The sequence below is a fragment of the Cavia porcellus genome, unplaced genomic scaffold (assembly GCF_034190915.1).
Source record: "Cavia porcellus strain 051 isolate PalLab524CR breed Dunkin Hartley unplaced genomic scaffold, mCavPor4.1 scaffold_3, whole genome shotgun sequence".
Classification (NCBI taxonomy): Eukaryota; Metazoa; Chordata; class Mammalia; order Rodentia; family Caviidae; genus Cavia; species Cavia porcellus.
The window spans coordinates 115500904-115524659 of record NW_026947486.1 but is presented as its reverse complement, the minus strand read 5'-3'; the positions used below and the strand labels follow the sequence as shown (position 1 = coordinate 115524659).

The 23756-nt window shown below is 41.7% G+C and overlaps 1 protein-coding gene across 3 annotated transcripts; it reads left to right on the top strand.

Moving 5' to 3' along the window:
• Window positions 1–1712: 1712 nt before the first annotated feature.
• Window positions 1713–17097, top strand: LOC100714454 (melanoma-associated antigen 10-like). Of its 3 annotated transcripts, none has more exons than XM_063246508.1 (4): window positions 1713–2067; window positions 3568–3706; window positions 4954–5060; window positions 15164–17097. In XM_063246508.1, exon 4 carries the CDS (start codon window positions 15431–15433, stop codon window positions 16175–16177), a length of 747 nt encoding a protein of 248 aa, XP_063102578.1. In that variant the 5' UTR covers window positions 1713–2067; window positions 3568–3706; window positions 4954–5060; window positions 15164–15430; the 3' UTR covers window positions 16178–17097. The 3 variants fall into 3 exon arrangements, with proteins under 3 accessions (XP_063102578.1, XP_063102577.1, XP_063102579.1); XM_063246507.1 differs by lacking the exon at window positions 1713–2067 and adding an exon at window positions 2846–3078; XM_063246509.1 differs by lacking the exon at window positions 1713–2067 and having other exon boundaries at window positions 3700–3836.
• Window positions 17098–23756: the final 6659 nt, after the last annotated feature.

The following is a 23756-nucleotide window of genomic DNA, read 5'->3' as shown; positions in this document are numbered from 1 at the left end:
TGGAAATGAGAGAAGTCAGCGAGACTAAAGGTCAGGGAAGCTTCAAATAAAAACTGTGCTCCTGTTGATATAGATGTTCCCTGTGGTGTATAAAGGTAGGTTCAACACATCTGTATCTCCAATTCCAATATACTGGAACTGAACCATTAATTAAATAGAGGGTGTGTGATGGGCAGTATCCAGGATTCTTTCTGACTGAAGGGGGAGCTATAGATTGTCCAGAGGAGATGGTCAAATGATCCTTGTGGACATAGCTTACAGTTGGAGGCATCAGGATAAAGTCACATTCAATTTAATACTGAAACATGAGTTTATGTATGTCTGTAAATAATTTATAAAACATGCTGTATATACACAGTATATTCTTTGTGTACTCAGCAGAAAAAGCTAATAGCTGACAATTCCCCAGTATGACTGAGCATCCATAGCACCCAGATACTGATTTGTAAAACCATTCTCCATAGAAGGAACCAAACTTCCTTGGAGAAATGGATGAACTTAGAGCTGGAGAAGGTCATAATACAAGATGAACCTGTAACACCATTTGGTCCTAGAAACTAGCCAATGAAGAATATCTTAAAGCAGACCATTGTGTGGTGTTCAGCAAAATCGAGAGCATGGAAAATGGAATAGAATAGAGGCTTGCCTTTTCCAACAACTAAACAAATTACAAAAGAAAAGAGAGGAGGAAGAGGAAATCTGTAGATTAAAAATGATTTAATAGGCATAACAAGAATTATGGCATATGTACCACAATTGGATATGAATTCAGAGAAGATAACTATTGCATTTACTTAAATTGCCCTTATTATTCACAAATGTATATTGAAATTTTGTAAGATGAAATAATGGAATTACTTGTTTTCTACACTCTTCCAGTAGCTATGATGTACAAAGTTGGGCAGACAAAATGAAATGAGACTTGCCATGTGGTTTACGTTGGTGCTGCTGTGCTTCAGGTGTGGAGAGTTAAGAATAGTATCTCTGCTGTATGTTTCAGGCTTTCTGTAATAAAATATTTTCATGACATAGATTGTGCATTACAGGTGAAATCCTAATGGGCACTCATCGCCTTTATTCATCAAAGTCAGTAAATGTCCAAACAGGCAAATAAACAGAGAAGACAATTCCACTGCAGGAAATAAAACTGTACTCAAAGGTCAAGCCACCTCAGATGTTTCAGGGTAGAGTGTTTTGGAGAGCAGTTCCACCAATGGTCTGGGAAAACGAATCACCATTAGATGTCTGATCAGAGCCTGGAGAAATAGCATTTGTTCAGACAAGTCCCCAGCTTTTTCAGGGGTCGAGGTGAGAGTTAAAAGGGCATTGTGTAAGGCCCATCCCAGGCAGAGGGTCAGCAAGCAAACCAGATATTCCTGTTTTGTCATTCCAGAACTACAAGGAACACTTTTCAGCTGAGACCACATTGCCATTCAGGGGAGACTGGGAGTCAGCTTCTTGGAATGAGGGAAGCATCCTCAGTCCACAGAGGACAGATATTGGGACTTTGTCTCTAGAGAGGTTGTGAGCACTTAGGGAGACTCCCCTTCCACTCTTGGCGCGTCACACCCCAGGCACGTTGCTGGATGCGGAGTCCACTGACTGGGGCTGATTGTGTTAGAGCGACAGGAGGGCTGCTTAGGAGGTTCTGGCTTCAAGTGAGGAGTAGAGTGGGCGGAGGCTCAGGGTAAGGGTGATGGGATGTAGGGGGAGGAGATACATCCTAATCCAGAGAAAGTGTCTTCCTGTTCCTGTTCTTCCTGTTTCGTCAGCCTTTACCATTATAGAGATCGATTTGTTAGAATGAGCTTCAGCTTCCAAGGACACAGGGAGATAGTGTTTTGGACAGTGGGAAACAGAATGGTATCCATCAAGGATTAGGGTATATAGTCTCTGTCAGGAACCAATGTGTTGATCCTTAGGGACTAGGGAGAGGCCTGAAGAATTTCTTTCTGCTCCTGTTGTCAGCGCTGAGAGACCCCGTGCGTGTTCTCGGATGTAAAGTCCACTCACTGGCTCTGCTTTGGGTCAGTGACAGGAGATCCTGCTGTGAGGTGTGCTCTTCAGGTGAGGAGAGGGGGAGGAGTGGGTGGGGCTCCCTTAGTGGTCACGTTGAAGGATTGTGCAGGAGTGAGGAAGCTTCACTCCAGAGAGAGGGAACTGGAACAATTCAGATTCACTGGTACTGTCAGCTTGCAATACAAGAAGAATTTTTGAGGTGAGGGCCCGGACTTTGCCTCAGGGAAACCCTAGTGCAGAATTATGAGCCTTGTTCTGAGGTCCAGAGAGCAGAAAAAGAGGAATGGAAAGTCTCTGTTTTCCATTCGCTCAAGGTGAGGACTAAGGGAGGGCTGTGAAAACCCGATACCCAAGACGAGGTCCTAGAATATTCTTGAAAAGTATCAGTTGCCTATTCCATGCTGCATATGCAGTACAGAATTCTCCCAGAGACTCCTTTTGTCCTCTCTGGGAACAGAGACAATATGAGAGTCTCGTGATTGCTGAGCTTCAAGTGAGAAGGGCAGAGATTGCCTGGGATGAGTTAGGCCTAAGTGAGGTCCGGTGGGAAGTACTAAGGAATCCTCACCTGGGTGAGATTTCTGAATGTTCTCAAAAAGCCTCTTTTGCCTGCCTTGCACCACCCAGGCAAGATTCTCAGGAAGGCAGCCTCTTTCTCTTCAGAAGCTGAGAATCAAAGACTTTTTCTGAGGACTATGATTCAGATGGGAAGGACGAAAGGCCTGAGGTTAGGGGAGTCAAGATAGGGCTAAGTGAGAAAGCCTTACCTACCTGAGAGAGAGAGAGAGAGAGTTACCATAGTAACATAAACCTGCCTCAGTTGTTAGCTCAGCACCAGGTGAAAATTCTGAGAGAAGCGCACCTTTTATCTTGGAGCACTGGGAGAAGAGAGTCAGAGCCTTGTTGTGCTTGTGGTCTAGAGAACAGGGTGAACTGAGCTTAGTTAGGTCAAGGTGAAGCTATAGGAAAATTGTTAAAGCCTCTCCTCACAGAATTTCTCCAACTAGTTCAGATCTGCCTCTCCCGTGGGCTCTACACCACACAGGCACAGACTTTCAGGTATGAGCTCCTCGCCTATGTCTGTCACAGGGGACCCTGGGAGGTGGAGCCTTGTTCCGAGTTCTACATTTAGGTGGGCTGAGAAAATAGGACTCAAGATTGGTTGAGTTAGATTCAGGAGCTGAGAAAGAGAAAGGAAGCCCCATTATGAGTGGAAGGTCCTCAAATACCGCATGTCTGTCTCTGCTGACTGCGGTGCACTTTGTCATAGAGAATTCTCAGGTGAGTGCCCCCTTTTGCGTTAGGGCACTTCTTCTTGAAGTCAGAACCTGATTCTTAAGTTCCTGCTTCATGTGGGAGCGGGAGAGAACACCTGGGCTCAGCTAGGTCAGGTTGAGGAGTTGTGGGGTAAATGTGGAAGCCCCAAGTCAGGTATCATGTCCCTAAATAGTACATACTTGCCTGTGCTGTCTGCCCGGTACCTGGGACACATTGTCGGGGCACTCCACCTCCACTCCCCATACCCATAATGATGTTCCTCCCTGTCAGAGACTTTGGCTGCAAAGGAACACACCACTCCTGGCCCAGTATACGGGTCCTGGCTTTGGGAGAGAGCAATGTGAAGTCTGAGGAAGAAAGTGTATCCTGGAGCAAATCCCTTTTAGCACCTTCTGTCAGCCCTGTGAAGGTATGTGCGTGACAACCACTGACTTCAGCCTCTGGCGTTAATGAGAGGCAAGGGCCTCCTTCTGATGTCTGTCCTTCGTGTGAGGGAACAGAGAGAACTTGTTGCCACATCAGGTGAGGTCCTCAGGCAGGTAAGTTTCTCTGAACAATCCAGATCTGTCGCTCTTGTCACACCTAGACTCCTCAGAGGCAGGCTTGTCAGAATGAGTCCTCTCCACACTTTGGATTCAAGAGACCTGGAAGTCAGAGTCATTTTGGCACATTTATGTAAACAGGGACATAGGTAGTAACAGCCAGGAGCAAAGTTTGGGATCCAGAGGGAGGAGTAGAGGACATGCCACCAGAGGAGCCCCCGTGAGGGACATTGATGTCACAAGCATCAGGCCTGGCAATCTCTGGACATGGTGCCTGTTTGTGTGGTATACCTACTTCTACAGATGAGTAATCCTTGAGAATGGCACCAGCCTTAGCCACAGAGGAGGGTACCTTACACTCCAGAAGACGAAAGACACAACAGAAGCCTGTGCCTGCTCTGAGTCCACGAAAGCCCCAAGTATATTTAGCAGGCAGGACATTCCTGGCTTTTACAAGAGGGTCTGGGGGACCTTGGGGACTTTGAAGAAGAAGTAAGGCCACAGTCAAAAGGGGATACCAGGGCTGGTCCCTCACAAAAATGATGCAGGACTGTGGGGCCAAGGACACATGACAAATTGGACCCTGCCTGCTAATTCTTTCAGTATGAGTACTGTCTTGCATTGCCACCTAGAATCTAAGGGATGAGAATTCAGTTTTGCAGATGGGTAGGGCTGCTTCCAGGGTTCAAGGGAAAGACTTTGAAGAGACACTTACTGCTAGATCAGAGGGTGACCTCCACCCACACATCATCAGCACCTGGGAATGCAGTACACCATTATCCCTGGTTCTTCGTACCAGGAAAGAGGGAGCCTTGGTTTGAGCAGTGTGACCTCAAGTCTGTAGACTCAAGACATAGGAAGCCTGACCCTGATGGCAGACTTGGGTGGCAGGACTGTAGAGAAGAAACAGCCTGCCCAGTACTTCCGCCTCCGCTGTGATCAGGAGATGGTGGACTGGATTTTCCACCTGCATTTACAAGTCAGCAGCAAGAAAGTGTGAATCCCTCAGACCTGCACCAGATAATGGAGGGCCTCTGGATGACACTATTGTCAGTTTAAGGAAACTCCATAAGAGGTGTCCAGATATATGACATTTTTATTTCCCTTATCTCAGGGAGGTAGCCTTGCTGTGAGGATCTTCACTGCGTCAAAGGAGGAGACACATCCTGTCAGCAAAGGGAGCAGTCCAGGATCTGCTGGGACTCAAGGAGAGGAAGCTAGGTGAGCACTTAAGGTTTTTATTTGGTTTGTAAGGTGTAATGATTACATTCATTATGGGGACATTGTGACACATGTTCATTCTTCTTTCATGCCATTTCTCTCTCCTCAGCCTCTTTCCCTCACATGTTTGGAGTACATAATGATCACCTTCCTCCTAGGTATTTGGTCATGTGGAAACTACGATTTCCCCTTTTTGTGTTATGTCTCACCCCTCTTTCTCCATTCGTTCCATCTCTTGATTTCCCCTCTCATGCTAAAGATCAATCCACTATTTACTATTATCTAGCTTTCATTTTCCTCTTTATTTATAGTTTTAGTTTCTCATATAAGAAACCATGTGATGTTTAAGCCTAATGTCTGATTTTGATAACAATATGTTTTGGTGTACATGCATTTTTCTACAAATGACTTAAACATATTTTTCATGCCAGAGTGATATTCTATCGCACATAACTACCACATTTTCATTATTCATTCATCTATTGGTGGGCATATAGTCTCCTTAAAAGATTAAGCTATTAATAATTGTGCCACTGTAAACAAAGCTATGAATGTATTGCTGCCTGATATCTTCAGTTCTCTCAGGAAGACTCCTGGAAGGAGAATATTTGAGTTGAATGTAATTTTTATTGTTAGCTTTCTCAATAATCTGCGTTCTGATTTTCATAGTATTTGTCAAAGCTAACAGTCCACTCTGCTTAATTGTTTGCCCTGAATCTTTGTGTTTTTATGTTGTTGTTATTGAAATTATGGTCATTTTTATCTCTTGGTAGAATGTCTTTCAGTACTCTTTGTAGTGCTGGTTTGGTGGTCATGAATTTCTTCAGTTGTTCTTTTTCATGGAAGTGTCTTATTTCATTGATTTTGCCAGATTGTTTTGCAAGGCACATCAATCTGGGCTGGATTTTTTTTTTTTCAGTACTTGAAATACTTCACTCTATGATCTTGACTTGACAGTTTGTGTTGAGAATTCTGCCATGATTTTGATAGGCTTTCCTTTATAGGTGATCTTTTTCTTTCACAGCTATGCTGAATTTCTGTGATCTTGATTATCATATGTTGAGGTATAGATTTATTTTTATATGGATAATTTAAGGTCTATATGCCTCGCTTATCTTATGTCAGGTTTTTTTCCATGTTTCGAAAATTTTCTGTTGAACCCTGTTTTTATTACTTCTGCAGATAGTGTTTTTATGTTATTTGTGTTTACCTCTGCTTTTTTATTGACACCTATCAGACTTATCTTTTTTTCTGTATGCATCATCTTGTAGCTGGTGCATTATTATTTACTGATTCTGTGTTATTTTTAAGAGATCTTTCCTTTCATGATCACTAGCTGTAATATTGTCTTCATGGTCTGAAAGTCTGTCTTCAATATTATTTATGCAGTTTTTCCAGCTGTCAGTGGAATTCTTGATTTCCTGGGTATCTCATTGAATTTGATTCATGTATTTGAATTGTTTTCTGTATTGTTCATTCAAGGTTTTCATCATTTTTCTATGCTCCTTTTTTTTAAATCGATGTCTTCTTTGGATACACTTATCAATACTTTCATTATATTTTTGCGGTTTCTGTTTTTACCTAAGAGATTATTTCTCATCCATTTACCTTGATAGCTTCCTGGAGTTGTTTCTTAATTCCATTGCTATCGTTTCAGAAATTTCAGGTGTGCTATTTCATATGTAATACATGTCTATGTCTCCTATACTAGATCTAGTTGGGCTGGAAGTTTGAGGTTGCATTTTGCTTTTGATTTTGGCTTTGTTCTGTGTTCCTCCAAGCCAGCCAGATTGCAAGTCCTAGTTGCTCCCTGTGCCAGCAGTTCATTTGGCGTCAGGCCTTACTGAGGGTTGCCGATGGCTGTGGGTCTCTGGATGCAGACACCTGCTCTGTGCAGGCTTCAGAAATGGTTGCTGGTTGTGGGTGGGTCACTTAGGATAGACTGCCAGTTCCTGCTGGCATCACTGAGGGTTTCCAGGTGACTTCATATCACTAGATGCAGATTCCCAGTTCCCACAGACCTCAGAAATGTTTCCTGGATGTGGGCTTGTCACTCAGAGTTGCTTTCCTGTCCCCAAGAGCCTGACCTACGGTTCCTGGGTGTGGGAAGGTCACTATGCACAGCTTCCCAATCCCTGCAGGTTTCACTGTGGGTTCCCAGGTGACAACATATCTCTGGGCTCAGGCTCCCAGTCACTGTAGCTCTCAGAGATGGTTCCTGGGTGTGGGCACATCACTGGGCAAGCACTCCCTAACCCTGTGGTCCTTGCTGTGTTTTCCTGCATGACTGCAAGTCATTGGGTGCAAACTTCCAATCCCCACAGGCCCCAGAGATGGTTTCCATATGTGATTGCATTGCTAGATACAGCTGTCTAGTTCCCAGGAGTCTTACCTATGGTTCTTGGGTGTGGGCAAGTCACTGGGTTCAGCTTTCCAGTCCCTGCTGACTTCACTGTGGTTTTTTGAATGACAGCAGGACTCTGGGCTCAGACTCCCAGTCCTCACAAGCCTCAGAGCTGTTCTTATTTAAATTCTTTATATCTCCTTTGAAGATAGCCATAACCCTCCTTTCTGTAGTGAGATGAAGTCTTATTTTCCTCTTAATTAGTTATTGTTTTAGAGTCAGCAATGTTCAACACTTTTTTATTGGTCATTTGTACTTCTTCAACCTAGAGCCATTCATTTCAGAAGACCATTTCTTTACTGAACATTTTAATCTGTGTGTACTAAATTTTTGAGGTATTTATATATTCTAGGTATTCATCCATTGTCTGAGAAGTACCTGCCAATGTTTTCCCATTCTTAAGGTTGTCTCTTTATGGATTGTTTCCTTTGCTGGGCAAATGTTTTAAAATTTGACATGATCTTATTTTTTGGTTGTTGATATTATTTAGTGTGCACCTGAGTTTCTGTTCATTAAGAAATTCCCTCTGCCTATATCTAACAGAGTGTTACTTATTTTGTCATCTAGCAGAGTGCTTCTGTTTTAATATTTTGATATTTAATGCCTTTTGATTTTAATTTAGTACATGGTGAAAGATGTGAGTCCAAGTTTAATTTCTGCATAACCAGTTTCTCAGCACTATTTTTTTAAAATTTATTTTAAAAATACAGCATAGAAAACTCAAGAAGCAAAAATAAACAACAACAAAAAAGCAAAATGACAACAAGAACAACAACAGCAAACAATAGTGATATAGGATTTCAAACCAAGGTGATAGAAATTTAATAGTTGTTAAGTTGCATATTGTTATCTTCAAAATAGTTGCCCAGGTTACTAGATACAAGCATGCAAAATAGATCAAACAATGTAATTTCCCTTTGAGTAATTTCGTTCCCTTTTATTATATCTATAATAACTTTTGGGTCTTATTTACTCTTCCAATTTCTTACAATAGTGAGAGAATACAGTGTTTACACGTGCAAGTCTGATTTATTTCACTTATGAGTAAGGTTACATGAGGGCACATATATCGCTGTGGTTTGATGCTTTAAGTTCTTCTGATAAAATACACAGAAGGGGAATAGCTGAATCAAATGGAAACTCTACTAGTAGTATTTTGAGGTATCTCTGCACAGATTTCCAGTGTTTGTACCAGTCTACACTTAGGGATAGGAAAAGATTTCATGAACAAAAGCCAAACCACACATGAAATACTTCAAAGAATCAACAACTGAAATCTCATCTAATTAAAAAAGCTTTTGCACATTGAAAGAAATCACTCACATAGTGAAAAGAAGACCCACAGATTGGGAAAATATTTTTGCCATGGTCCTTCAAACAAAGCACTTCTATCAGTGGAAAAAAATCAGGCCCCCCAAATTCAAAGACCCAGTCCAAAAATGGGCATCTGAGATGAAAACACAATTCTCAGATGATGAAATACAAATGGCAAATAAATATGTGAAAAAATGTTCAACGTAATTGGTCATTCACGAGCTGCAATTTAAAAGGACTCTGAGATATCATCTCACTCCAGAAACAATGGCTGCCATTAAGAAATCAACCAATAATAAATGCTGGCAGGGTTGGGAAACCAGTCACTAAAAGTTGTCTTACCTCTAGGGAAATTATTTGACCCCTTGTAAAAATAACATAGCTGAGTTGCTTGTTGTTGTTTCTTTAGCTTCTATTCTGTTCCATTGAACTACAAGACTGCATTTTGTCAGTACCGTGCTGCTTTCATCACTGTAGCTTTGCAATGAAACTGAAGTATGTTATTGTGATGCCTCTTGGCATACTATTGTTGCCCAGGATTGCTTTTCCTGTTCTAAGTCTCTTCTGGTTCCTTATAAATTTTAAGATTGTTTTTCCTAGTTCTGTGAGAAATGCTATCAATATTTTCACTGCAATTGTGTTAAATCTGGATAAAAGTTTGGAAGTATGACCATTTTGATTATGTTGTTTCTCTCTATTCAGGAACAGGGAATATCTTTTCATTTTATGATATTCTCTTCAATCTCCGCTTGAACATTACTGTAGTTTTGATTGTAGAGGTCTTTCACTTTATTAGGTTACTTTCCAAGTGCTTGATTTTTCTTCTTGATATTATGAAAGTTATACTATCCTTCATTTATTTCTTAGTAATTTTGTTCCTGTTTTATAGGAATGCTATTTATTTTTGTGCATTGACTTTGTTTTTTTCTTTCTTTCTTTTTTTTTTTTTTTTTTTTTTTTTTTTTTTGGTCTTTTTCCTTTTTACGGGTACCAGGGATCGAACTCATGACTGCCTGCTTGCAAGGCAGGCGCTTATGCCGCTGAGCTAAATCCCCAGCCCCCTGTGCATTGACTTTGTAACCTAGTATACTATCTAATTTGGTTATTAATTATAGGTGGGGTTTTTGGTTTTGGTTTTGGTTTTGTTTTTTAGTACCAGGAATTGAACTCATAATCTCGCACTCACCGTGCAGGTGCTTATGCCTAGCTTTGGTGGAGTTTTTTGCATGTGCAGTGCAGAAGATCTTGTCATTTGTAAATTATAATTTAATTCTTCCTCCCCTATTCATATACCTTTAATTTCATTCTTTGCCTGAGAACTCTAGCCAATATGTTGAGAATTTTGTTGAACAACAATGGTGACAACAGACACCCTTGTCTTGTGCCTGGTTTTAGAGAGAGAGATTTCAGCTTCTCTCCTATTTGATATGAATTTAGCCATTGGTTTGTCATAGATAGTTGTGGCAGATTGAGTTTTGAGTTTAGGTTATTCTATACCTATTTTAGTTAGGATACTTCTCATGAATGATTGATGGATTTTATTAAATATATTTTCTGCATATATTGAGATATATTTGTATTGTTGTCCTTTATTCTGCTTATGCAGTGTATTACATTTTGGATTTGTACATGGTGAACCATGCCTGTGCCCTTTGATTTACTTGGATTCAGTGCATTCTGTTTGTCAGTATTTTATTGAGGAATTTTGAATCTCCGTTCATTGAAGAAATTGACTCTCTTTGGATGGATCCATTTTTCCTTTAGAAATCATGTTAGTACTTGCTTTCAGGAATGATTTTGGGAGTACTGCTTCTTTTTCAATTTCATTTAAGAGTATGAGGAATATTGTCATTATAACTCCTCTAAAATTCTGTTAGAATTAAAGACTCAATCCATTGGTACCTGGGCTTTTTTAAGTTGATAGTATTTAAGTAAAATTATTCAGTTTAATTAGCTAATATTGGATTATTTGGAATTTTTCTGTCTTTGTAGTCACTTCTGCTATGTACAATTTCAATGTAATACTTAATCTCTTGAATTTCTGATTGAAATTGTTTCATAGACTGTAATTCTTTCATAAACAATTCATGTTTTGAATGGTTTTGTTTAGCTATACCGACTTTTTATTAATGTCTTCTGCAAGTTCCTTGACCAATTTGGATCCTACTTTAAATATCTGTTTATTTATGTTTTCCTTGATTTCACTGAGCACTTCTTTGACCTTTTTTCTAAACCCCTTTTTCACCCTTCTGAGTTATTCAGGTACATGGTTCATGACATTTTCCCTTATGAAACTCTAGGATTGAATTTGAGATAGGTAGAAATTTTGGGAGACATTTTGTACTCTGGTTTTCTCAAGTTTCTATTTTTTGTATGCTGAAGTTTACAGTGGTTATAATGGAAAGACGTTGTTCCTAGATTAGAGACTTGTTTGGATCATCGCTAACTGCAGTCTTTTCCCTCTGCCCTAAGATCTGACAATTCCTGTTGATTTGGGAGGGGAAGATAATGTTTAATTGGCCCAACAAGAAGTTATCTGGGAATGTACCCTGGTATTATTAATATCACAAAGGAAATCTTGGTAATGTAATACAGAAAACCCATTAATGGTAACAATTGTGTTACCCTGGCAAAATTAAGAAAATCAGCTACTACAGTACCGTGCAACATATAGAGGTTATTAAAATACAGATAGTAACAATTACATACCTTAATAAACTAGAGAGTAGAAATGTACAATTTTAGTATAAACATTAAGATAACTCAGATATTGACACGTAGCTAATGTGTACTAACTTCAACAGTGATAACTCAAGTGGTGGTAGAAAAAATTAACAGTAGTATTATAGTCTTACCTAATTATACAAAGAATAATATATCTTAATGGTTATACTATTATAGTTATATGACCTGGAAAAAGGAGAATGCACGAGAAAATCACGAAAGGTCACACTATAAGATAAAAGAGGATAGAGAAGCAAGACAAAAGATCCTATTAGAAGGATTAGAAGGATGTTCATAGAATGAGGTGAAAGTAACAGAAAAAAACTGAGGAGAAATTGAAGACAATACAAAAAAGAGGAAAGATATGATACAGACAATAAAATAAGGAAAGATTAAAAGGAAAAAGGATGAGAAGAATGAATTAGTGTGAAAAACAGATGAGAAAAAAATCTGAGTTTAAATGGGTGTTTCTTTCTGGATCCAGAATTTTGGAGCGTAGCAATTCTTGATATACTTAGATGCCCCTCTGCTTTTCTCAAGGTGTAGATGTGTCCATGTAAAGAGGGGTCCACTCATACTGGTAGATAAGGAAGTCAGCCAGTCCCCAGATCGGAAAGGGAAAGGGCAGGGGAAAGGGCAAGAGTTTAACTAAAAAGCCATGACCTTCAAATCCAGAGAAACTCAGTCTGGGCCTGGCTCTGACCAAATGGAAAGGGCTCTATGGCCTTTCTAGCTGAGTTAAAATCCTTCATGGTGTCATTTTCCAGCCCCTTCCCTGTCCAGGGAAGATGCCTGAAACTCTCCCAGTCACTGTAGCAGGGTAGTACTGAGAACCTCAAAGAGAAGCTATCCTCTGGCTGTTCTGAGTCCAGGTTCAAACACTCAATCCTTTCCCAGCATGGTACCTAAACTTATACACTCTTCAGGGATATGGTGCACAAGCCTCACTTGCACACTTTTTCTTGTGTAAAGACTCTGTGGGAGCACAACTCAACACTGTCCCTGTGGATCACAGCCACTGCCAGTACATTGGACAATCACCTTTTTGATGTGAGACCTCCTGTAATCCCACAGGTTATGCTTTGATTGTATGAATTCACTTCCTTTCCCACGAGGTAGAAATAAAGTATAAGTCAAGACTCTTCTTAGTTTTAACTTGTCTGCATTATAATTGGCCTCTTCTACTTCTCTAGTATTTACTTTTCCTATCATTTCCTTCTGGACTACCAAAGATTCTCATTCATTTTCATATTCTCTCTCTCTCTCTCTCTCTCTCTCTCTCTCTCTCTCTCTCTCTCTTTCTCTTTCTCTTTCTCTCCCTCCCTCCCTCCCTCTCTCCCTCTCCCCCTCTCCCCCTCCCTCCCTCCCTCTCCCTCTCCCCCTCCCTCCCTCCCCTGAAAATGAGATTTTGCAGAGTGTGAATTCTGAATCTTGGAGAGGCTGACTGGCTATAGCTCAGCACTCTGCTATTTTCCAGCGTGGAAGATCTATTAAGTAACCCATACGCATAAAAATAAATGACCCTGCCAAGCCTAGATTGCCCTATTATCAACATAAAGCTCCAGTTGGGGAGCAATGGGTGCTTATAGACCCCTTGAAATTCTGTTAAGTGGTTGCAGTTGGGAGCACGAAGGGAGCTGAGGACCTTGGTCTACAAGGTAATCATAAATCAGTGGAGAAATCTAGGTATGTTTGGTAGATGGAGTATCCCAGGAGCTGACAGACTTAAGATATGACCAGTTCCTTAGGAGTTGGAGTGCCCACTATCCACAAACAACAGGCAAGGAGAGTCTGCCCATTGACTGCATCAGCCCTTGAGGGTACTAAGCAGATGCTCACCTTTAACTCAAGCAGGAAGGGAGTGTCATCAGGGAGGTAAGAGGAGATATATACAGGGAAAGATGAAGAAACTACAGAAGCGCATAAGTAATCTCATTGCTGAGTCACAGTTCCCAACAGCTACAATTCAATGGGGAAAATTTGATTGGAGCTTCCAATTTATAGAGGTTTCAGCCCATATGCAGCCAGCTCAAAGGCACAACAACAGAGTAGAATGGCCTGATGAGAGGAAAGCTAAGCACTGAAAATTCCACAGAAAGCAGACAGTGAAGAGGGAAAACAGAAAGATATAATCTGACCTGTCACACCCATGGTGACCCTCCTCATGCTGAAAGGCCCCACCTCCTAACAGTAAAGTTTAAGCCTCTGTAATTCAATCATCTTTCAAAATTTCCTCCCTATCATCCCATTGGAGTTTGGGGAGGAGGAATCCAGACTTAAACCATAGCAAGAGCCCTGCATTATAGAGTTAGGCACAGCTATTACAGTCAGAAATGGGGTCCTAATGTAGGCATTGTAAGATGGGTGCCTGCTCACTGCTTTAAAAATCCTTGAAATCTCAAGGATGTGAGCAACCTGATCTGAGGTGGGGTCTTCAGGTTGGCACAGAGAACCCCACCTTGTCAGGAAACCTACACTTTCCATAGCTTCCGAGAGTCAAGGTAAGGGCATTAATCAAGACTGAGCATACCCTGCCAAGAACACAGATGGTGAATGCTCCACAGATTTACTCGCTGAGCCCTTGATCATGCCAGGAAGGCTGGGCAGAGCTGCAAGCCTCAGTCAGCTCTCTTTGTTTTGCATGGTTGCTCTCAGTGAGGTGAAGGTTGAAAACAAGGGAGCTAGAATCCAACATGAGAAGTAGAAATCCAGGGCCTACCAAGGGTCTAGGTGAAGCAGAGAAAACCCTGCTTCACAGAATACACAGAACCCTAACTTCAACCTGTCCCTTTGTCACATGTCACCAGACCCAGGGAACCCAGATGAACTAGCTTCACCTCACTTTCCCTTTGAGTGCCTCACAGACATAGGGTGGTGGTTTAAAGAAGGTAAATACAGGTCATTGCAGGGAGAGTTCCAGACCTAACCATTTATCAAGATAAGATGGAGCAAATACCCTTTCCTAGGGCATAAGGACCCAAATGGGTTTTTCTACCTACAACTGTTGCCCTTGGCAGCCATGTCCAGATGCGTATCCCTCTTGTAGCCTTTTTTTCTATTAAGGAAAAAGACACTTTGTGAGAGTTTGCTTCAGGCCAACAAAAAGCTGGAGCCCAGATCTTGCTCAAGGAGTGCGAAGGGTCCTTAGTGAGTAGAGTGGGGATCATTCACCCCAAACAGTGGAGACAACAAAGACTCCAGCCTACCCTATCCTGTGAGGGCTGGAGGACTAAGACTGTGCTTGTAGTCTGCACCTTGAGGGGCCTTTCACCCTCTTACAGGAGCTTCAGGAACCAGTCAGGAAGGTCTTGGTATGAGGCAGCATCCCTAGGTCACACAGGACAGGAGGCCCAGAAGTGAAGGTGAACTGCGTGCCCTGAATATGTACCTAGGTCTCTACCTGCCAAGAGACAGATAGGAATCTTTGTGCACGGACCCCACATGTCCTACAGTCTACCCTTGATTCTGTCCTCTGCCATTTATCTGCAACCTGAGAAGCAGTTTGACTTTCTGTCCCAGATTCTTGGGTCCTCCAGTGTGTCTTGGAGGACAGGACCCTGTGAACACCACTCAAAGAGAAAACCTACAGTGGACCTTTGTGGGAGCTAACAACAGTGCTCTTGTCATGTAAGAACACTCACAGTCTTCCTTTCTCCTCTAGGCATCTGAATCATTATCACCAAGCTCTCGGTGTCCCAAGGAACTTTGGAACCTCTTCATGGTCAAAGGAAACAGCACAGAAAGTTAGGGAGAGTCCATCTTATCCAAAGAGGTGTACAGTGCAAACCTGTCAGAGAGGGAAGCAGCAAACACTGCTTCCTTGGGTTCCTCTTCCTCCAGTACTCAGCTCTCTGGTACAGCAAGGGAAGTTCTTTGGGCTACCAGGTTGTCCCCCAAATCCTCAGGGAATCTTCTCCCCACCACTGCCATGGCCTCCAGTCAAAGGAGCCAAACCAGTGAGTGTTCAAATAAGAATGAAGAGGATCTACGCACTTCCCAGGACGTGCTAGTCCTTCAGTATTTGCACCTTATGTTTCTAGATGACAAGATAACTAGATTGTTGCCATTAATGCTCCTAAAGTATCAAAAGCAAGAGCCAATCACCCAGGCAGAAATCCTTCAAAATGTGGATGATAGTGATCATGAGGAATACCCTCTAATATTGAAGGCAGCCTGTGAATGCATGCATATGAATTTTGGCATTAACTTGAGGGAAATGCATCCACCTGACCACACATATGTCTTTTTGCCTGTCTTGGGCCTCACTTTTCAAGGGATACTCAGTGATGATTGCCAGTGCCTTTCCAAAGCTGACCTCCTAATCGTCACCTTGACTATCATCTTCTTGAAAGGTAACTGTGCCAGTGAGGAGGACATAAAGGAATTCCTAAGAACTAGGGAAATGTTACCTCAGAAATATCACTTTGTCATTGCGGAGCCCTGGAAATTCATCAAAGAGGATTTGGTTCAGGAAGGGTATCTAGTGTATCACCAGGTCCCCGACAGTGAACCTGCTTGCTATGAGTTCCTGTGGGGTCCAAGGGCCCATGTTGAAACCAGCAAGATGAAAGTCCTGGAGCATTTGGCCAAAATTAATAAGAGAGATCCCAAGTCCTATACATATCTGTATGCACAAGCTGTGAGAGAGGAGCAAGAGGCCAGCGAGGCATCATAAATAGGCCAGTAAAGAGGCAAGGTGCATGCCAGGCACCACAGGTGGTCCTAACCATATCACTATCTTAGTTCCCATTCCATGTCAAATAACTCACGTTGTTTGTTCTGTGTTTCCGATTACACACAGCTTTGCAAGTAGTGAAGGATCAGGCGAGGGGGTAAAAGTACCATGCATGCCATCTTGATGCCTATTATATTTGACTTACTTGGAAATGATCATGTCTTGTCTTTTCTTTTTCGTTTTTCTTTTTTGGAGAGGATTTTTAAGTTGTGTTTTTGAGACAATGTCTCATGCTGTAGCCCAGGTTGGCCTTGAAGTCATTGTGCAGGCCAGGCTAACATCTAACGCTTGGCAATCCTCGCGCTTCAGCCTCCTGGGTACTGGGATTACAGGTGTGTGCCACCGTGCCCAGGAGTGATATGTCTTTTTTTATATATAATTTTTGAAATCATATTCCTTTTTTGAAAGCTTGGAAAAACTTGTACATATTGTTTTAATAATGGTACTGATCTCATGTGTATTTTTAGTTTTGTGATATTGATAATTTATTGTAATTTCTCATGTGAAGGTGAATTTGTGTGATATCAGTCATATAAGAATTTTGTTTTTCCATTCCATGTGTTCCTCTTCTATTTTGTGAAACCAATTTGGAAGCCTTTCGTTTTGTTTTGAAGAAGATGCTATAGTGTTGGAATCGGAATTTCCATGTAAATGAGTAAAAAGATTATATCAAGGATAAAAATCAATATTGGCTGCTGCTTCTCTGTTGTTTTGCAATCAAAGTATATATTTGCCCTAATATGTTTCATTTCTTCAATTACATGAGGGTAATTTATGATCAGCAAAGAAGCCCATCTGTTCATGGACCCATTGACCTCCATTGCATGTGTGCCCTTTGGAAGTCCCTGTGCCTCTGATGGTGATATGACTACACTAGACTTAGCAGGATCAATCCTACTCCACAGCATGGTGGAGTCTACAGGCACCGCCAGTGTTGCAATATAGAGAGATGTCCTCAAGGGACCCAGAAGACAAGTAAAAAGGCGCTAAGAATGTGGGGTCTAGCAGGGAGCAGCCAGTTCCATCTGCAGGAGATGATTTTAATGCAACTCCTTGGTGGCCATGGTCAGACCCTGAGATGTGGTGGTCTTCTTCAAGAGGACTTTTCCCCAGCCTCTGAAAGAATTTCATTAGAGACTCTCAGGTTAAGTGAGGCTGTACATTCCCTAGTCAGGTGGGTATATCTGCTTTCCAGGGCCTTGCATTGCCAGAGTTGACATGCTTTCCAGGACGCAACTGCACTTAAGACCACTTTGCTTCAAAACTCTCCCAATATACGTGTCAGAATCTGCCCAATAGCATGGGCCACTTACACAAATGATCCCATGATTGCTTGATCTAAAGTTTCTCCCTCCATGGGCTAAGAGTTTGTAAGAGGCCTCTCCTGGTCTGACATCAGTACTTAGGCTGGATCAGTTTTCAAATGTTTCTTTTCTGAAAGAAGCTTGCGCTGCTGTTGTCAGGGTGTATAATTCAGCTTGGAGCTTCATGGAAAAATATCTCCACTGAGCTGGCCTTGTCACTATAAATGGTCAAGGGGTTTAGGCCTCATTGTCATAGAGGCCTGAGAGCCTCAGCACTAGACTTATGGTAAAAGTAATTGAAAATTGTGACAGTGAAAATTTCAAAAATACTTAATTAGCTTTTTCCATCAAAAAATACTCCCCAACATCAAATCAAATAATATACCCTACTAGATAAAACATACAGAGGGAAGGTTTACTGAGTAGCAGTTTTGCCTGATTTTTTTTAGTTTTCAGTTCAGGTGCAGCTTCCCTGAGAAATCACACACAAATTTTATAGGAAAAGCATGATAGTATCTAAGCTAAAGTAATACTAGATGCAACTGCTTATCAGCAAATATTCAATGTATGCCTAGCATTCTATCAGGTGTTGCTGTACACGTCTTCCCTTCTACCATTTCTACAACCAAGTATGTGTGTGAAACCCATTTTATAGATGAAGAAACTGAGATCTACTGGGCTTTGGAACTTCTCAGGATCCCTATATAGTAAATGACAATGCCACAAACTAGACGCTTATTGTGAGGTCATCTCCAGGCCACCATTTTCATTTTTCTGACCTGAACCCATCTGTGTTCTGAATTTATTTCTCAGAGAAACAAAAATGCTTTAGAAAGACTCTGAATCCGAGACACTGAAACCCTGCCTGAATTAAGTGTATAAAACAGCAGAAAGTGGGTCCACTCCACTCGGGCAACTGCTCAGATTCACCTGCCGTCAGTTATCTCATGGACAAGGCACTGCCTGTCCCTTTGCTCACCCTTGAAACCATCTAGTAGCCACAGCCTTTTTGACATAAAATGTAATTTTGAACTACGGTGTGCAGAGCCTGGGTTAAGTGCCTGAAAATCAAAATAACACAGTCACAAGCTTTCCCAAAGGGTGACAAGTTGTTTGATAGGGAGCATCGTGGCTTATTTGTCTTGGGAGGTAAATAAAGCTTTTGAGACCCGCGTGGCATTTTTGTAGAATTTTAATGAAATGTGATACTAAAAAAGATTCACATAACACAAGTGTGGGTGCGTGAGCTTACATAAGTGGTAAAACCCACAGCTCCCTGACAAGCTGCAGATGAGGCAAGACCATACTCACCACAGTAGAGGAAAGAAAAACTTCAACTGTGGCTGAGTTCCTCTAAAACCTGAAGTCTCTGAGTAGGTGGTAAGTGCTTCTCTGTTGTTCTGAAAAGAGAACAAACATTTTTGTACTGTCTCTGATCTGTGTCCCTCGCCACCAGCAAGTCCTCGTTTTCAGTATGCCTAATGAAACCAGGTCTGGTGTTCAGAGACGGTCACTCACAGCATGTAAATGTGATTGATTCTAAATCTGAAGAATGTGCTGCAGAATAGGTGGCACTTGAAAAGGCTGAAGAATTGACAGGACTATTTCACACATGCAGCAGCTCTTCACAGCAAGTAAGAGAATTTTATCTGAATAAACATTATGTCCTCCTTTTGGTTGAGCATCTGCTACAATCCCATGCAACTAACTACATGTCCTGAGCCACACTCAGCTAATCTTCCCCTCTTTTTTGGATTTGGGAGTATTACACTTCACTTGTCCTTAGAAAGGTTTATTAGATAATCCCATGCCACAAAGATGCTTGCAGACCGATTGCTTATTTGTTACAGCTATCTCTATGGAAGGAGCTGCAGAAGCCCTGGATTATTACTCACACCATGGCCACACGGCACATAGACCTCTGTGTTTGCAGGCCTGGGTGTTTCACACGTGCATGTTTGCAAGAGTAAGTTAATTATGTGCCTTGGAGATCCCAGACAGGAGCTGCCACATAGATGCTGACTGCAGGGTTTCCTTCATGCAGCTTACACATGTCAGGTTCCTGAGCACACCTGTCAATCCCCTGGCAGTTGCGATGTACTCCCCAAGGAATGGCAAGTGGTACTAAAACCACCCAAATCTCTGAGCTGACTGTAGGTTTCCTTCTCCTGTAGCTCCATCCCACTCTTCCCCCCTCTCCCGGACCTGGTCTCAGCCAGCGAGATTTGAAACATTATGCTTTCTGAGTCCCTACTTGCACACACTTAGCCCAAGACAGGATCCAGTGCTGATGGCAACAGACAGATATCTCTGAAGGTCCCTAATAACAGATATGTTCTTAAGTTCCTCCTGTGTGTTTTTGGTGGAGCTGGGGTCGCACCCAACATAAAAATACCATGAACATAGTTCTCATTCCAATTGAGACTTGTTGAACAGACTCAAGTTTAAAAGCTGAACTGAAAGCTGTCACTTCACAGCTGGTCACCCAGCTCACGAGTCCCAATTTGAATAGGTACTTGTAGGAAGATGATCAAATGACTCATTTCATAGCAGGAAGATTCTCATCCTTTGAAGACTTCTTAAGGTAGCTGGTTGATCTTTTCTTAACTCAGTTCTCATGAGAAAGCGATGTGCCCCCTATTGCACTTGGCTCCTTTGCCACACTGCTAGTTTATTGTGTGCTTTGGAATACTGTCAAATGCAGTCAGCATCTCTGCTGTTCTTGGGAGTGCTAAGGTTCATAAACATAAGTTCATTGATTTGTGGATGACCAAAACAATGAAGCCATACATTTTGGCATAAAAGGAAAAAATATTTATTCAAACTTGCCCTAAGGAGGTTCAGTGGCCCTTTGCCTCAGATCTCCATCTTGCCTTGTGCAGGTGGGGAGGGCTTTTTATTCCTAGGCACAGAGGGCAGAGAGCGCACAGGAGGAAACTGTGGACCGCCACACTGACTTTGTCATTCACAGCCGTCTTCGGCTCATTCTCCACTGTCCTGAGGGCAGGGCACCAGGCTCCAGCCTCCCGGAGCTGGAGACATCTGCATCTTCTGTCACTCCTTTTGGGCTGAGGAGAAGAGGGGATGTTGATTATGTACTAAAAAATAGAAGGTCTGGATCAGTTGCTCATGTCTAATCAAAAATAAATCAAACTTTTAAACTAGGAAGACAGCGATGCACAATACATGAACTATTGTAACTGTCCTACTAATTTGTTTTGAAACAGTTTCATTGTTCATTGGTGGTATTTTCCCCTTCTTAAAATAAAATTTTTAAAAAATGAAAATAAAGTTGCACTTTGCAGAGCATGTTACAGTAGCACATTTGATGCTGTAACACAGACCCTTCTCCTTCAGGGTTCTGAGCCTCTTCCAGGCTATGAAATCAGGCAGAGAATCACAGAAACAAATTCAAAAGGATCACCTGGACACCTCTGTCCCTATTATGTAAGAGTATCCCTGCCCTCGCCTGATGAACAGGGTCATTTTCCCCGACTGGGTTGTGACTTTTTTCTGTGCCTGCTGGTATGAAACCAGAAGAACCAGAAGCCCTGCAGGTGAAGGTTGTGGGGGGTAGCTCAGCCCTGCAGCACTGGTCTGGTAGGTTCAAGATCCTACTAGAGGTCTGCAAGTGTTGGAGGGATCCATTCCTAACACTGAAAGCAAAATGCCCAGGTGGGAGTTAAAGCTTAAAGCTCCCTAGGATGCCCTGTTTCTTCTCTTGGTGGAAGGGTTCACCTTGGAAAATAAATACATTTTTTTAGCACTGTACATATGGGACCTAGCTACTACATGTTGTTATATATTACTGACATGTGACTACTGCTACTGAAGAGCTACAATTTTAATTTTACTTTGCATAGATTAAAGAGCAAACAGGTACACTTTAATGGACAGCACAGGTGGAGAAGCTCAGAGTATAACGCTGTGGGCCAGCAGTACATATTCCCCACGGAAGACTCAAGGAATGATAAGACGCATAGTCATTCCACATCTTGGTTAGTGAAATTTGTGTTCTACTTATTGCTGTCAGGTGAAGAAAATAGACCTAGAGTTAATTTAAATTTACAAATAATTTTCATTTTAAAATGGTTATTCCTTTAGTTGGGAGGACTAATATGTTATTCCATTGTTCCTGAGTGGTCTTCCATGACACAGAAAGTTTGGATCTCCTGTCACGTGGCCACTGAGGACCTTCCTTACTCTATATGGTATTGGGGCTCAAGGTGATCATACAAAATTTCCTCTGTTTATGTCTCCAGCTCCCCTAAAGGATTCTGTTAGTGGTGCCAGACAAGGCACAGGCAAGTGGCCAAATCCATTCTTGACAGATGCACAATTGATGGTAAAGAAGTTTCTCTGTGCCTTAATCGTCCACACATGGCTGGGTTGTCTCCCTGAGGAATGATGCCACATTGGGAATTCACTGATTTGTGTCCCTGGCAGGTTAAATATGTGGCATCAGCAATAGCAAGATAAGGCTTGATGACTGGGATCCCATGCTGGTAAGGTCATACAGGGAACGTTCCTTCCACCATGGCTACTCTATGCATAAGGCCGATGTGTAGTATTGATGTCTGTAACAGGCTGGCAAACATGAAGCAGTCAGATTATTCTGTCTTAACTGCTCACTACTTCTTTGGTCATGGGTGCTCTTGTGGACATTAAAATAGCACAAATATCTTTACATTCACTATATTTTCCCCTATGTTCAGCAATATACTCCCCCTCTCAGTTCTACTGGTCTCAGTATTCCAGTATTTTTTATTGTGGATTGATGAAAAATTTTCCAGTGCATTTCCACTCTATCATTTCACATGTACACTAACCTTCAGTTCCATTCTTGTTACATATAATAAAAATAACTTTTGCCTGTGCCAATCTATTCCTGCCAGGAGAAATTCCGCCCGCCAGTGTCTTTGTTACCCACATTTGACTGAGCTGGCATTATAGCAAGAATCTGTTTCAGCTTGTACCCCAACTACACGCAAAACCTCTGCTGTAGTTTGCATAAGTGTCTCCCCTGGGCTCATGCATTAAAGGCTTGATGCACAAGCTATGTGTTCATTGAGAAGCATGGAAACTTCAGAGATGGAACTCAATGGGTTGCCTTAAATCATTGGAGGAGCACCCCTGAACAGGACTGTGGGATGCTGGTCTCTTTCTCCCTCTCCCTGCTTCCCAGTAGCCAGTACGTAAAGAACTCCATCCAGAACGTGCTCCCACCTTACTTTACAGCCTCAGTACAGGCACCACAGCTATGCCAGCTGACCATAGACTGAAACTTCAGAAACCTAAAACCAGTCTTAACCCATCTTTCTTATAAGTTCACTGTCCAATAAGTTCATTTTGTTATAGTAACGATAAAAAAGTAATTGGAGCACAATTTTTCCTATATGGCACTAGGGCAATTATATATCCACATGTAAATGAATGCACCTAAATTCCCATTTGCTAGATTAAAAATCAACTCAAAAAAAAAAACTTGTAAGTATACCTGAAACTATGGAACTAGTATAGGAAAACAAATAAGAAATATGTTATTGTTGGATTGGGCAAAGGTATTTTTGGACAGGATGTTAAAAACATGGATAACAAAAGCAGAAGGAGACAAATGGGCAAATATAGCTAAAGATACTTTGTAACTCTCAGGCTTTCCACAGTGAGTCTCAATTACAGCTTAAATTTTCTACCCCGTTATTGATCTCAAATGTGATTTGTGATTCTGGACAATGGTAAGCTGTTTATTCATATGTAGTCAGTTTTGTGGTAGCAGTACTGCCACTGGTGGGGATAAGTAGACCATCATAGTAAAATTTCACAAATCACCTAGTTTATTGACATACAAGTAGAATATGCATTGGTTAAAGAGGAGGAACATATCAAACCTTCCAGGTTCTTTGTAACCTCAGTAGAGCAGTTCATATCTTTCCCATACCATGAGAGATAACGTGCAAGTTTGGAGCAAACTCTGGACAGGAGACACAAGGGTTTCCTTGAAGTCTGGCTCAATATATCTAGCTTGAAAAAATGAAGACACCCATGACTTTGGTCCATCATTGCAGAGCACAATAATGTACAACATAGTCCTCAAAATTCATCATCCTTACCTAGTGACCCACTGCCCACAATCCTCATTTCCTCTTCCACTGTGATACCATATGAACTGGGAGATATATTTTTTGCATGAATCCTGTCTAACCTTGTTAGGAAGC

What these genes read in the sequence shown, in the direction of transcription:
- LOC100714454 (XM_063246508.1), top strand. Translation starts at nt 15,431, where the DNA reads ATGGCCTCCAGTCAAAGGAGCCAAACCAGTGAGTGTTCAAATAAGAAT.